The sequence below is a fragment of the Peromyscus leucopus genome, chromosome 11, assembly GCF_004664715.2.
Source record: "Peromyscus leucopus breed LL Stock chromosome 11, UCI_PerLeu_2.1, whole genome shotgun sequence".
Lineage (NCBI taxonomy): Eukaryota > Metazoa > Chordata > Mammalia > Rodentia > Cricetidae > Peromyscus > Peromyscus leucopus.
Window position 1 is genome coordinate 54,586,213 of NC_051072.1, and position 12,715 is coordinate 54,598,927.

The following is a 12,715-nucleotide window of genomic DNA, read 5'->3' on the forward strand; positions in this document are numbered from 1 at the left end:
CATTCTTCCTTCCCTACCCCTCCCTTCCCCTCCCCCATTCTTCCTTCCCTCCCCCTCCCTTCCCCTCCCCCATTCTTCCTTCCCTACCCCTCCCTTCCCCTCCCCCATTCTTCCTTCCCTAGTCCCTCCCTTCCCCTCCCCCATTCTTCCTTTCCTACCCCTCCCTTCCCCTCCCCATTCTTCCTTCCCTAATCCCTCCCTTTCCCTCCCCCATTCTTCCTTCCCTAATCCCTCCCTTTCCCTCCCCCATTCTTCCTTCTCTACCCCTCCCTTCCCCTCCCCCATTCTTCCTTCCCTAGTCCCTCCCTTCCCCTCCCCCATTCTTCCTTCCCTACCCCTCCCTTCCCCTCCCCCATTCTTCCTTCCCTACCCCTCTCTTCCCCTCCCCCATTCTTCCTTCCCTAGCCCCTGCCTTCCCTTCCCCTTCCTCATTTCTGCTTTCCTTTTCCCTTCTTTTTCTTACAGGCTGTCCCTGTTTAGACCAGGCTAGCATTGAACTCTGAATTTTTCCTGTCTTGGTTTCCTGAGTTTTGAATTATAGTCATGTGCCACCACACCTGGCTGACCAAAAGACCCTGATGTTTATTGTTGTTGTCGTTTGAGACAGGGTCCCATTATTTAACCCCACTATCCTGGAATTCACTATGTAGACCAGGCTGGTCTTGAACTCATAGATGTTGTGGAATATTTAAGATGTGTTACATTTGTTTATGCTCTGGAACATTTGTTTAATGATGCAAAGATGTGCTGCATTCTTTTATGTTGCATTTGTTTAACTCTGTGAAGCTGTCTTACTGTGCCTGTCTAAAACATCTGATTGGTCTAATAAAGAGCTGAACGGCCAATAGCAAGGCAGGAGAAAGGATAGGTGGGGCTGGCAGACAGATAGTATAAATAGGAGGAGAAATCTGGGAGGAGAAGATCGAGGAGCAAGAAAGAGGAGGAGAGGAGGACTCTAGGGACCAGCCACCAGCTATACAGTAAGTCATGGAGAAGGAAGAAAGGTATACAGAATAGAGAAAGATAAAAGCCCAGGCAAAGGAAAGACAGGATCATTTCAGTTAGGAAAATCTGGCTATAAATAAACCAAGTTAAGGCTGGCCAGGCATTCATAAGTACTAATAAGTTTCTGTGTTTATTTATTTGGGAGCTGGTGGCGGGTCCCCAACTGTTGAAGGTGCTGTTTTAAAAAGGGAACCGTCCAACTCCTAGAAAAAGAGCCATAGGCGGTCAGTGACCATGGAGAGGGAGGGTCAGTTTCCTTCAGGGGTGAGCTCCCACAGAGGCTGTCTGATCTCAGGTGGTCAGCCTTGGACACACACACACACACACATACACACACACACACACACACACACACACGAGCACATGGACTCAGTAGGTTATGTATATGTGTGTGTATATATCTCTCTATATATACCTGTGTGTGTATGTATATGTATATATACATACCTGTGTGTATACACACACACATACACACACAAAAACATAAACATGTACACATACATGTGTGATAATAATAAAGAAGAGACCGTGTGTTTGGGAGGTAGAACATGGGAGGGTTTGGAGGGAGAGGATGGGAGTGATGTGGATAATTACTCTCAAAATAATAAAACATTACAAAAATAAAAAGGAGACCATGAAGCTAGGTATGGTGGCTTATGAATGTAATGACCAGCACTCAGAGTTCAAAGCCAGCCTGGAGTACAGCGTGATACCCTGTGTCATGAGGTAAGAGGTATGCACTCCCTTGGCTGGGTCTTAAAGATGGTGGGTTTAATCTGAGCGACTTAGGCAGTAAGAGGGACCTGCTTCAGTCGGTATTGACAGACTAGCAGCTGTCTTGCGTCAAACCCAAGTTGTATTTGTTTTTCTTTGAGGGTGTGAGGGCTGTGGGTTTAAACATTACCTTTGTTGAAATGTGGAATACATTTGACAGTACTGTAAGTTTGCACTGTTGTGCTGAGTGACCAAAGGTTGAGATAAAGCAAATATCATGTAAATATCAAAATTGTGTCTTAATAGATAACATATATATATATATATATTTTCAAATTTTATTCTAGGACCCATCCGTTACACAGGTGACCAGAAATGTGCCACCAGGCCTTGATGAATATAACCCTTTCTCAGATTCTCGAACGGTAAGAGTATTTTTCCTTGCACTTCTTTTAAATGTTTAAATGGAAATTAAATAGGGAATTATATTTTAATTATGTTTCTTTTCAGCTGATGGGGTAAGTGAATGTAAAACAAGCTGTGTGAATGAATATGTTATTTAGAATTCAGCAAGTTAGGATTATTTTTCTTTTATGCAAAGGACATTGGTGGTAACCCAAAATTACCATGACGGTTCTAGAGAAATTCCTCAGGTTTCCTCTTCCATTCAGTAAAGTGCTAACCTGTGTTCTATAAGCCTCCCTACAGTACTTGAAATATTGGGAAGTAGGAGTGTGCCTCTTGATGTTGATGTTGTATTGTCTTTGTGGTAATGTGGGGAGATGCTTTTTTTTTTTTTTTTTTTTTTTTTTTTTTTTTGCGCCTTTCTTGGAACTCGCTTTGTAGACCAGGCTAGCCCCAAACTCACAGAGATCCGCCTGCCTCTGCTTCCTGAGTGCTGGGATTAAAGGCGTGCACCACCGCCTTTTTAAAAATTTTATGTGCATTAGTGTTTTGCCATGGGAAGTTTCGGGTCCCCTGAAACTGGAGTTACAGATAATTGTGAGCTGTCATATGAGTGCTTGGAATTGAACCCAGCAGTCAGTGCTCTTAACCACAGAGCCATCTCTCCAGCCCTGGGAGACACTTTCTTGTGATGGGGATTGTGTCTGGAACTTACTGTAATATTGTAAGTAAGTTGCTTGTCATTTGAGTCATTTGAGTGTTTTGCGCAGGACTCGCCTTCTGTAGCAGTTTCCTTCAGGAAATCTACTTGCTCTAGGAAAGAATATTTTTCCTCTCAAAATTTAGTGTTGCTTAGGGTTATGAGAAAATTTCCACTGAACGGTGTTCTTCTACTCTGCATGCACATTAAGAAAGTATAAAGGACTGTCTTCTGCTGTCCATTAAGGTCATAACCAGTTATAGTTAGGGCTTTTTATTAAAGTCTTTTTGATAATTTTGACCCAGATTTTAAAACTATTGAAGTATCTCTCTCCATAAAATAATGTTATCTCCTGAATTTGTGTTAGTATCTTAGACATTGTACTCACCAGGTCCCTAGTTGTAGATGTTTGTGACTCTGGAAATGTTTTAGTTACCCCATGAATACTTGAGTTATGCATGTGGATTTTCACCACCCTGTAATGACCCTTAACTGGTGATCACCTCTTCCTGGTGGATATTTTTCATAGTGAAGATGTAGGTTTTGCTTGGGAGTTTCTTCAGTGTCTCTTTTATTGGCCTGCTAGTTTGAGGAGAGCTTTGTACAAAGTTGTGATTAAAAAGGAAAATGTATTTGGTCCTTGTCCCCAGTCCTGGGCATATAGATCCTAAAACGTGTGGAATTTCTAGACAGATGAGAGTCTGATATGTGCTAATGAGGTGACTGGTGGCTTTGGCCCCCATATACTTCAGGATGGGCAGTTGTCACCAGAGCATCTAAGCATGGCTAGATGGTAGACATTTAAGCTTGCCTTCCAGGAGAGGGTCAGAAGGTGTCATAGTTAGGTTCAGCTGTAAACTTGACATAAGCTTAGAGTCCCCTGAGAAGAGGGAACCTCAGTTGAGGAATTGCCTCTGTCACATTGGCCTGTGGCACGACTATGGGGCACTTTCCTTATTGCTAACTGATGCAGTAGGGCTAGCCCACTGTAGGTGCCACCATTTCTAGTCAGTTGGACCTGGGCTGTCTAAGAAAGGGTAGTGGAGCCTGGTGCTGCATGCCTTCAATCCAGTACTGGAAAGGCAGAAGCAAATGTTCTTTGTGAATTTAAGGCCAGCCAAGGCTACATAGAGATACCATGTCTCAAAACAAACAAATGAAATGTGAACTTAGAAGCAAGGCAGTAAACAGCCTTCCTCTGAGGTCACTACTTCAGTTTCTGCTCCAGGTTCTTGTGGGGGGCTCCTTTTTTCCCCAGGGTAATCTTGAGGAGTGAGGGATAAGAGATTTAGATAGAAATATAGAGGGGGGAGAGAGACAGATAGAAACACAGGATTGCCTCGGGAAGGCCTGGATCCTAATCCACCAGCCCCTTCTGTCTCTACTAAAGGGCTTTTTAAAGGAATGCCAAGGGGTGGAGCAAAAGACCTCCCCCTAGCACAGCCAAGTTCAGACCCTTCCAAACACCTGGTAACCACACACATGGTCAGTCCACCCCCTTATGCAGCCATCCTGGGTAAAGCAAGCTCCGATCTTATTAGGAAAACTCTGTGGGCTCCCACAGGTTACCTCCTCTTAATTTTTAAAAGAGCACCTTAGGCCCCTGAGATAGACTGAGTCTGTCTTATGTTGTCCTCCTTGATTGATCTTCCTTACCCGTCATGGAGATATACTTTCCATCAAACTCTGGCTTAGGTTGGAAGCTATCAAGAAGAAAGTTGCCCATCTCTGACCACCAGCCTCTGGCAGGAGGGGGTAGAGAGCTTAACTCAACTCTGACTCAGGAGCTTGCAAGTAGTTTGAACAACCCAGCGATCCCTAGGCTGCCACACCCCCCAGTAGAGGAGTAAAGGATGACCAAGATGGACTGTTCTTTTTTGAATGGCTCTTAAGATATTTATAACAGACTTAGGTATGCCAAGCCCTTTTTAAATCAATAAACTCTTGATGCAAACTGCATCAAATAAACTGCATCAAACTTAAAGATTCCCTTAGCTTTACCAAACTCTGTTTCATTAATATCAACATAATTCTAGTATGACTATTACTGTACATAGTTACAACTAGCATGACTATTTACTATATGTATTTATACTTCTTACAAACTTACATTCTATAGGACTACTTTATAAACCTTAGCAAACATCTAGAAGAGATCTCTTAACTGAACTATTATCACTATATATATTTACACTTTTTACAAACTTACATTAAACATTTAAACTTATTACACTTTTCACAAACTCACATTCAACATATAATTATTTTTACTTCTCACAAACTTATATTCAAAAGGAAACTATAGAACTATTTTAGAAACTTATATTCATAAGGAAACTAACTCCATCTCCTTATGCAACCCTGATGGGTAAAGCAAGCTCAGATCTCACTAGGAAACCTCTGTGAGCTCCCATGGGTTGCTGCCCTAGCTTCCTGTGATGGTGCACCAGCAGTAAGTAAATAACCCTTTTCTCCCCAGCTTGCTTTCTGGTCAGTGCTTCATTGTGGCAACAGAGAAGCAAATTAGAGCAGAGAGGAACTGGGTTAAGTTAATCACTGCAGTGGCCACTGGTGTACCCCATCATGCCTATGCAATGAGTCCACCCATCAAGGTGCCTGAAGGGTGGTGGGTCCAGAAAGAACATGGGAATTTGGGCCACTTCTCCATAGTCTAACTATGCAGTTCTTCCATTGGTTGGTCCTTAATTGTATCCTTTATAACAAACTAGTATTAATAACTAATATATACGTGTGTGTGTGTGTGTGTGTGTGTGTGTGTGTGTGTTCTGTGATTTTTTTCCTTCCAGAAAATTATGAAATCCAAGGAAGGGGAAATCATGGAAAATCCCCCATTTATAACTAGGTAGTCAAAATCAAAAGTACACTCTGTAGCTTGGAACTTAGAGGAATAGTATCTGAAGTGGGGACAGACATCTATTGAACTCTTAACCTTTGAAATCCACCTGCTGGGGAAGGTGCGGCAGTACCAGAATTGAACTGATTTGTAGAGCACTCAATGGTTGTCCAGACAGTTGGAGAATGGGTTAAATAGATGTAGGGGGATGCCTCACATAGTGGATCAGTAAAAGATGCAAATAAAATGAACATTGGGAGCTGGGTGTTTAGCTTAGTGGCACTGTTTCTTCACAGTATGGGAGATACTGGGTTATATTTTCAGCTCCACAAAAGAGCATGAAAATTTCATTTTATTACTGGGTGGTGTTGGGGCACACACCTTTAATCTCAGCATGTGGGAGGCAGAGGCAGGCAGATCTCTGTGAATTTGAGACCAGTTTGGTCTACAGAGCTATTTCTAGGACAGGCAAGGCTACACAAAGAAACCCTGTCTTAAAAAGAAAAGAAACAAAATAATTCCATCTTATTTCAAGCCTTTTCTTATCAGCCTTTGCTTCAGTGGTGGTATCTGTGTCCAGGGTTAGGCTTATTGGCATGGACATAATTGTTTGGATGATGGAAAAGGCCGGTGGTTTCTTATGACACTGTAATTTACCTTGTCACAGGGCTTCGAGTGTGCAGTAGTCTAGTCTGATGAATGAGAGCAAACTGCTGTGGTCACTCTGTGCTTCTGCTGTAACTTCTGAGCAGGGAGATGGCTGCCGAGGTCTTTCACATTTGTTGATGTAGAATGATAACAAACTTTCTGTTTGAACAACTTTATTAGTTGACATGTTCACCCTTCCCAAAGAAGTGGCTTTAGCTTATTTATAAACTTTTATTACATTTTATTGTGTGTGTACTTTGGTGTGGGCTTGACAGTCAGAGGACAGCTTGTCAGAGTCAGATCCTACTTATCAAAGTTGGGTCTTCAGGCTTAGCAGAAAGCACCTTTTCCTACAGAGTCATCTTGCCAGCCCTAGATTGTTCTAATTGGTAGTATTCTCTTTCATGTGTCTGCTTTGTGTTGTGAATCTCATGTTATCTGCTTTATGTAAAATTCTCATAGCGATGTTCCAAATAGGTATTTAAAGTTTTTTTTTTTTTTTTTTTTTTTTTTTAATCTGAAACACAGGCCTTCTAGTTTGGAAGTGGCAGAAACTCATCTGTTTTTTGTAAAGTTTTTGCTGTTCACCCTCTCTTAGTTAGAATTACTATTGCTGTGATGAAACATCATGACCCAAAAGGCAAGTCAGGGAGGAAAGGTTTATTTGGCTTACACTTCCGCATCACTGTTCATCACTGGATGAAGTCAGGACCAGAACTCAAACAGGGCAGGATCCTGGAGGCAGGAGCTGATGCAGAAGCCATGGAGGGTGCTGCTTACTGGCTTGCTCCTTATGGCTTGCTCAGCCTGCTTTCTTATAGAACCCAGGACCACCAGCCCAGGGATGGCAACACCCACAGTAGGTTGGGCCCTCCCCCATTGATCACTAATTAAGAAAATGCCCTTAGGCTTGCCTGTACCCCGATGTTATGGAGGCATTTTCTCAATTTCAGCTCCCTCCTCTCAGGTGACTTTAGCTAGTGTCAAGTTGACATAAAACTATCCAGCACACACTCTATTCTCTTTGGAGACAGATGACTAAGGATTGGAAGTCCTCGCCTTTGGAAAATTTGTCACCCAAATGGGATTTTTAAAAATTCCACATACATACAAAGAAGATATGTACAGGACAAATGAAACATAAAATTGTAAGTTATGGTCCTGGGTGTTGAGACTCTACAGTCCCAGAAAGGCTATTTGAAACTGGGTGTCTGTAAGTAGGGTGGTGGCTATAATGAGAGTCTGTTTAAAATTAAGTGATTCTGGATTTTCTGAGCAGGAACACTGCCTTAGAACCAGGATCATCATTGTTATCAAAGAACCGGGGCAGCTTGTGCAGCATTTTTATTTTTATGATTTTAGATTTGTTTTATGTGTATGGGTGTTTTGCTTGCACGCATGTCTTGTACCGTGTACATGCAGTGTGGTAGAGGGCAGAAGAGGTCTCGGAGTCCCTGGAACTGGAGTGTATTGAGAGTCGTGAGCTGCTCTGCTGTGGATATCACTCTATATAAATAAAACACTGATGGCCAGTGACCAGGCAGGAAGTATAGGCGGGACAAAGAGAGAGGAGAATTGGGGAAACAGGAAGAAGGAAGAGAGAGACTGCAGCCACCGCCAGGACAAGCAACATGTAAAGACGCCGGTAAGCCACCAGCCATGTGACAAGGTATAGATTTATAGAAATGGGTTAATTTAAGATATAAGAACAGTTAGCAAGAAGCCTGCCACGGCCATACAGTTTATAAGTAATATAACTGTCTGAGTGATTATTTTATATGTGGATTGTGGGACTGCGGGGATTGGTGAAACCTGGAGAGAAGCTCTCCAGCACTAAATGGCGCCCAACGGCTCAAATTTCCACCTTAAACACTGCTCTATGGGATCAGGAAACCAAGCCTAGGTCCTTTGCAAGAGCATCAAGTGCCCTTAACCACTGAGCTCTCCCCAGCCCCATAAAATTACAGCTTTTTAAAGTGATTGTATAAATATTTAAATACCCTTGACTAATTAATTAAATGATGTGTTTGTCTTGAGTCCAAACAGTGTTTTAGTTGATTGGTTGTATTCACATTTGTTTTAGAAAGGTATTTGTGAAATGGAACCTTCTAGATATTGAGTTATTCAAAGTCTAGTAGGCAGATTCTACAGCAGGGTGGTTGAGTGTATACCTTGCTAAGATTTAAACACTGCACAGGGCTCATGGTGCACCCCCCCGCCCCCCGCCACTACTCATACACATAAAAAATTCTTAAAGATTTTAAGTAGGGCATGATGGTGCATGCCTTTAGTATTAACACTCAGAAGGCAGAGGCAGGTGGATCTGTGTGAGTTCAAGGCTAGTCTGTCCGTGTAGGGCGTTCAGACCAGCCAGGGATACACAGTGAGGCCCTGTTCTGTGGAACCCAGTTCCAATGGATACATCTACAAAATAACTCCCATACCTAAGGCTCAGGGAACATTCAGAACAGGGGGTCGAAAGATTGTCAGAGCCAGAGGATCAGGGAGTTTGCTGTGAGACTGTGTCCCCTAGGAATGTCAGAAGCTCCACCTACAAAGTCTCATTGACATGACTGTCCAAACAAGGACAGCAGCAGTAGACAAGCCTAAGTGGGTAGTGAGAAGCCAGGAGGCCTCAACCCTACACAAAGATCTACAGGCAACTCAGATAGATGCTCAGAGTGGGAGAGAGTCTGCAGGGAAGAGCATCCCGACTGGCTATCCAGTGTCAGACATCAGCCAACCCTGAAAACCTAACAAACACGTGCCGTTACAGAGACTGAGCAGGTTGTACTTAGGAATGGAGATGTATGTATACATACACATATGCGTGTAACAACAGTGAAAGAAGAAGCTGCCCAGTCAGGGTTACTATTGCTGTGATGACACACCATGACCATAGCAACTTGGGGAGGAATTTATAGGCTTACACTTCAGCATTGCTGTTCATCACTGAAGGAAGTCAGAGCAGGAACCTGGAGGCAGGAGCTGACGCAGAGGCTGTGGAGGAGTGCTGCTTCCTGGCTTGCTCCTCATGGCTTGCTCAGCCTGCTTTATTATAGAACCCAGGACCACCAGCCTAGGAATTGCACCATCCACAGTGGTCTGGGCCCTCCCACATCAATCACTAATTAAAATAGTGCCCTACAGGCTTGCCTACAGCCTGATCTTAAGGAGTCTCATTTGTTTGTTTGCTTATTCATTTTTCAAGATAAGGTTTCTCTTTGGCTGCCCTGAAACTTGCTCTGTAGACCAGGATGGCCTTGAACTCCCAGAGGTCTGCCTATTTCTGCTTCCTGAGTACTGGAATTAAAGGCGTGCGCCACTACCTCCTTCTGGAGTCATTGTCTTAAGACTCCCTCTTCTTTGACTTTAGTCTCTAAGTTGTCACTAGCCAGCACTTTGGCCATGAATTTGAAAGAAATCCAGGAGAAGTACAAGGGGGGTTTGGAGGGTAGGGAGGGAGGGGATGATGTAATTATAATCTCAAAAGAAGAAAACTTTAAGGAAGTTAAAGACTACAAAATGAAAAGGTGAATACTTTATAATTCACATATTGAACTGAGCACTTGAAAAAGGCCTAGTCTGAGCTGAAATGTGCTATAAATATGGTCACCTTGAGTTATGAAATCATCTATGTTGCTTGGGTACAAGGTGCATTTTCTTATGGAGATTATGTTGTGTATGGTAGGTTCACTTAGAGCAGCGAGTTGATCCTTGAGAACTGATGTTGCAGCAGGAATGCTTCCCTCTAACTAGGGAATGGTCATGATTAGGAGAGTGATTTGCACTCATGGTAGCCATTGGCGATTGGTGTCCATGGCTGTGGTAGAAATCCTTGGAGACACTTGCTGTTATATTTCCATTCCTCATGGAGGGCTGGTCTGGCTCCTTCTAGTTTGGTCCTTGTACCATGTGCAGTTTTTCTCACAGATCTGTACCTTCAGAAAGAAGAATCGTGAGAAGGAGATTGCAAGTCGTGGTAGTATTCAGGGACCCTGCCAGGCGGTCATCTCTAACCACACAGGACATGAATGATTGGCTTATCTAAGAAAGAACTGCCTCTAATGTCCACTACACAGGCCATGCAGTTGGAGTTCCTGAAGACTGCATTTTAGCCCAGCTCTGAGAACTAATTAGCTGGAACTTTGGACAAGCATCTGAACCCCTTTGCCTTTTCTTCATGTCTTACAAGGAAGCAAGGAGGAAAAGGTTGCGTTAGCTAGCTTCTGTCCGTCTCTTCTGAAGAGCAGGGGAAAGCTTTTAGCTGCAGGACTGACTGTACGATTGCACAGAGCAGGTTTGGTTTCTAACCCTGAGAAAGCCCTTTCTCCGTCTTAACACCCATCTGTCCTTGCTGTGCATTTGCTGTCTCTCTGCATCTCCCTGTTCGGGCATCCCGGGAGCTCACACCTTTCTAGACCCAGGCTTTGTTTCTCGTCTCATTTCATGACCCTGGTGCTTCTCTTCACCTGTGTCCTAGTGGTTAGAAGTACAAACGTTCTTGGGCTCAAATAGCCTCTTTTCCTATATCTAATCCATGGCCACATCCTGTCACTCACTTCCTGGAGAGCTTTACCTGTCTGTTCTTTCAACTGAAATCAAATTGTCTTAGTTCAGAAACTTACAAAGTGGCCCAGTAGCCTTCCAGGGATGCAAAGTCTCTAGTCTGTGTAGCACGAATCTTAAAAGGTCCTTATTAATAAAATCAAACCCAGAGCCAGGTATTGGGTTAAAGGTGGAAGATCAGAGAAGCAGAACAAGCCAAAGCTTCCTCACCTTGCCGATTCCTCAGCTGATTCTGTTTCCTCAGACTGGAAGCCTCTGAGTCCTCATCCAAATGGATCTTAGCTGAACTGTGCTGCTCAGAAGCCTAAAATCTTAACCAGGCTAGTTCCTGGTTTTCACGCCTTATATACCTTTCTGCTTTCTGCCATTACTTCCTGGGATTAAAGGCATGAGTCACCATTCTTGGCTGTTTCCAGTGTGGCTTTGAACTTACAGAGATCTGGATGGATCTCTGCTTTCAGACGGCTAGGATTAAAGGTGAGTGTGCCACCATTTTCTGGCCTCTATATCTAGTGGCTGTTCTGTTCTCAGATAAGTTTATTAGGGTGCACAATATTTTGGGGAACACAATATCACCACAAGTCTGACTTCAGACTACTTTGTACACAGTTACGTTATTATTTTCTTAGAGGTCAGATTGGCTCACCTACTTAGAAGTGGTTATATATTCTATACTTAGAGGCATGACATGTGGGCCCGGCAGACTTGAACTTAGTCTGTCTTATTTATCATTGTTCAGGTTATAGAAAAAATGGAGAAGGAAGTCCAGCATGTTCCAAGTTACTTCTTCTAGTCTTGATTTTTATTCTAGTCTAATTTTTATTCTAGTGTCATTTGCTTTAGCCAAAGCTGTCTCCCCACAAACCAAAGCTTAAAACTTACTGAGACCACCCCCCACTTGGCCTTCCATTGTTGTTGAGTGGAGTCAAGAGACTGTGTGATCACAATGCCTGGGTCCCCTAGGTTATCCTCACCTTTCAGCAGGTCACACAGTCATGCACACAGACTTTCTATTGTTTGATGAAATAGCACCAACTCAGTGGCATGAAGCAATACATGAATTACTGTGGATCAGAAATCTGGGCTCAATAGAACTAACTCTACTCAATCTAAATAAGCTATGTTGAAGGTATTGTCCATGTTTTGTTTTTTAAAAGACATAATTAATTATATGTATGTGTGTGGCTATGAGCATATGAGTGCAGGTACCCACAGGTGCCAGAAGAGGGCATCATCCTTTGGAGCTGGAGTTTCAGGCAGTTATGAATTGCTATGTGGATACTGGGAACCAAATTTGGGTCTCTTGAAGAGCAGTAAGTACTCTGAACTGGTCAGCCATCTCTCCAGCCCCCATGTTATATTTTTATCTAGGGGTTTGGCTAAGGAAGAATCTCTGTCAAGTTAATTGAGGTTACTGGCTAAGATAATATTCAGTGGTATATGACTGAGAGTCTTAGGAATTTTCAGGTAATTAATTGGTGCCTTACCTCTGGGCACACATGTCACTTGCATTTCCCAGGGGGTACCTGGGCACCTCCCAACATGACCATTTTGTCAATCTTCAGAGCCTCTTACTCCAGTCAGCTAAGATAAATTCTTAAAGACTGTTGTGGAATCAAGAGGAGTGGCATCTGTCACCATTACTGTGCTTTAGTATTGTATTGGTTAGAAGCTTGTTAAAGGCCCTCAAATGCTTTCGGGAGGAGGATTCTACTTCAAAGATGTGAACACCAGTGTTGGAGAATCATCAGGGTTCACTTTAGAGTCTGAGGGCCACTCTGGGAGTAAGATAGTATGTTAGGACTAAAACTGCCTTCCTC

The 12,715-nt window shown here is 43.1% G+C and overlaps 1 protein-coding gene across 2 annotated transcripts in view; it reads left to right on the forward strand.

Annotated features, from left to right (window-relative positions):
* The window catches only part of Scamp1 (secretory carrier membrane protein 1), a 93,705-nt gene that overhangs the window by 33,304 nt on the left and 47,686 nt on the right, over positions 1 to 12,715 (forward strand). For both annotated transcript variants that reach the window (XM_028871653.2, XM_028871652.2), the window contains exon 2: positions 2,067 to 2,144. Coding sequence is in view for 1 of the 2 variants with exons in the window: in XM_028871652.2 (XP_028727485.1) it covers positions 2,067 to 2,144 (78 nt within the window). In the remaining variant the exon portion in view is untranslated. The remainder of the gene's footprint in view (positions 1 to 2,066; positions 2,145 to 12,715) is intronic.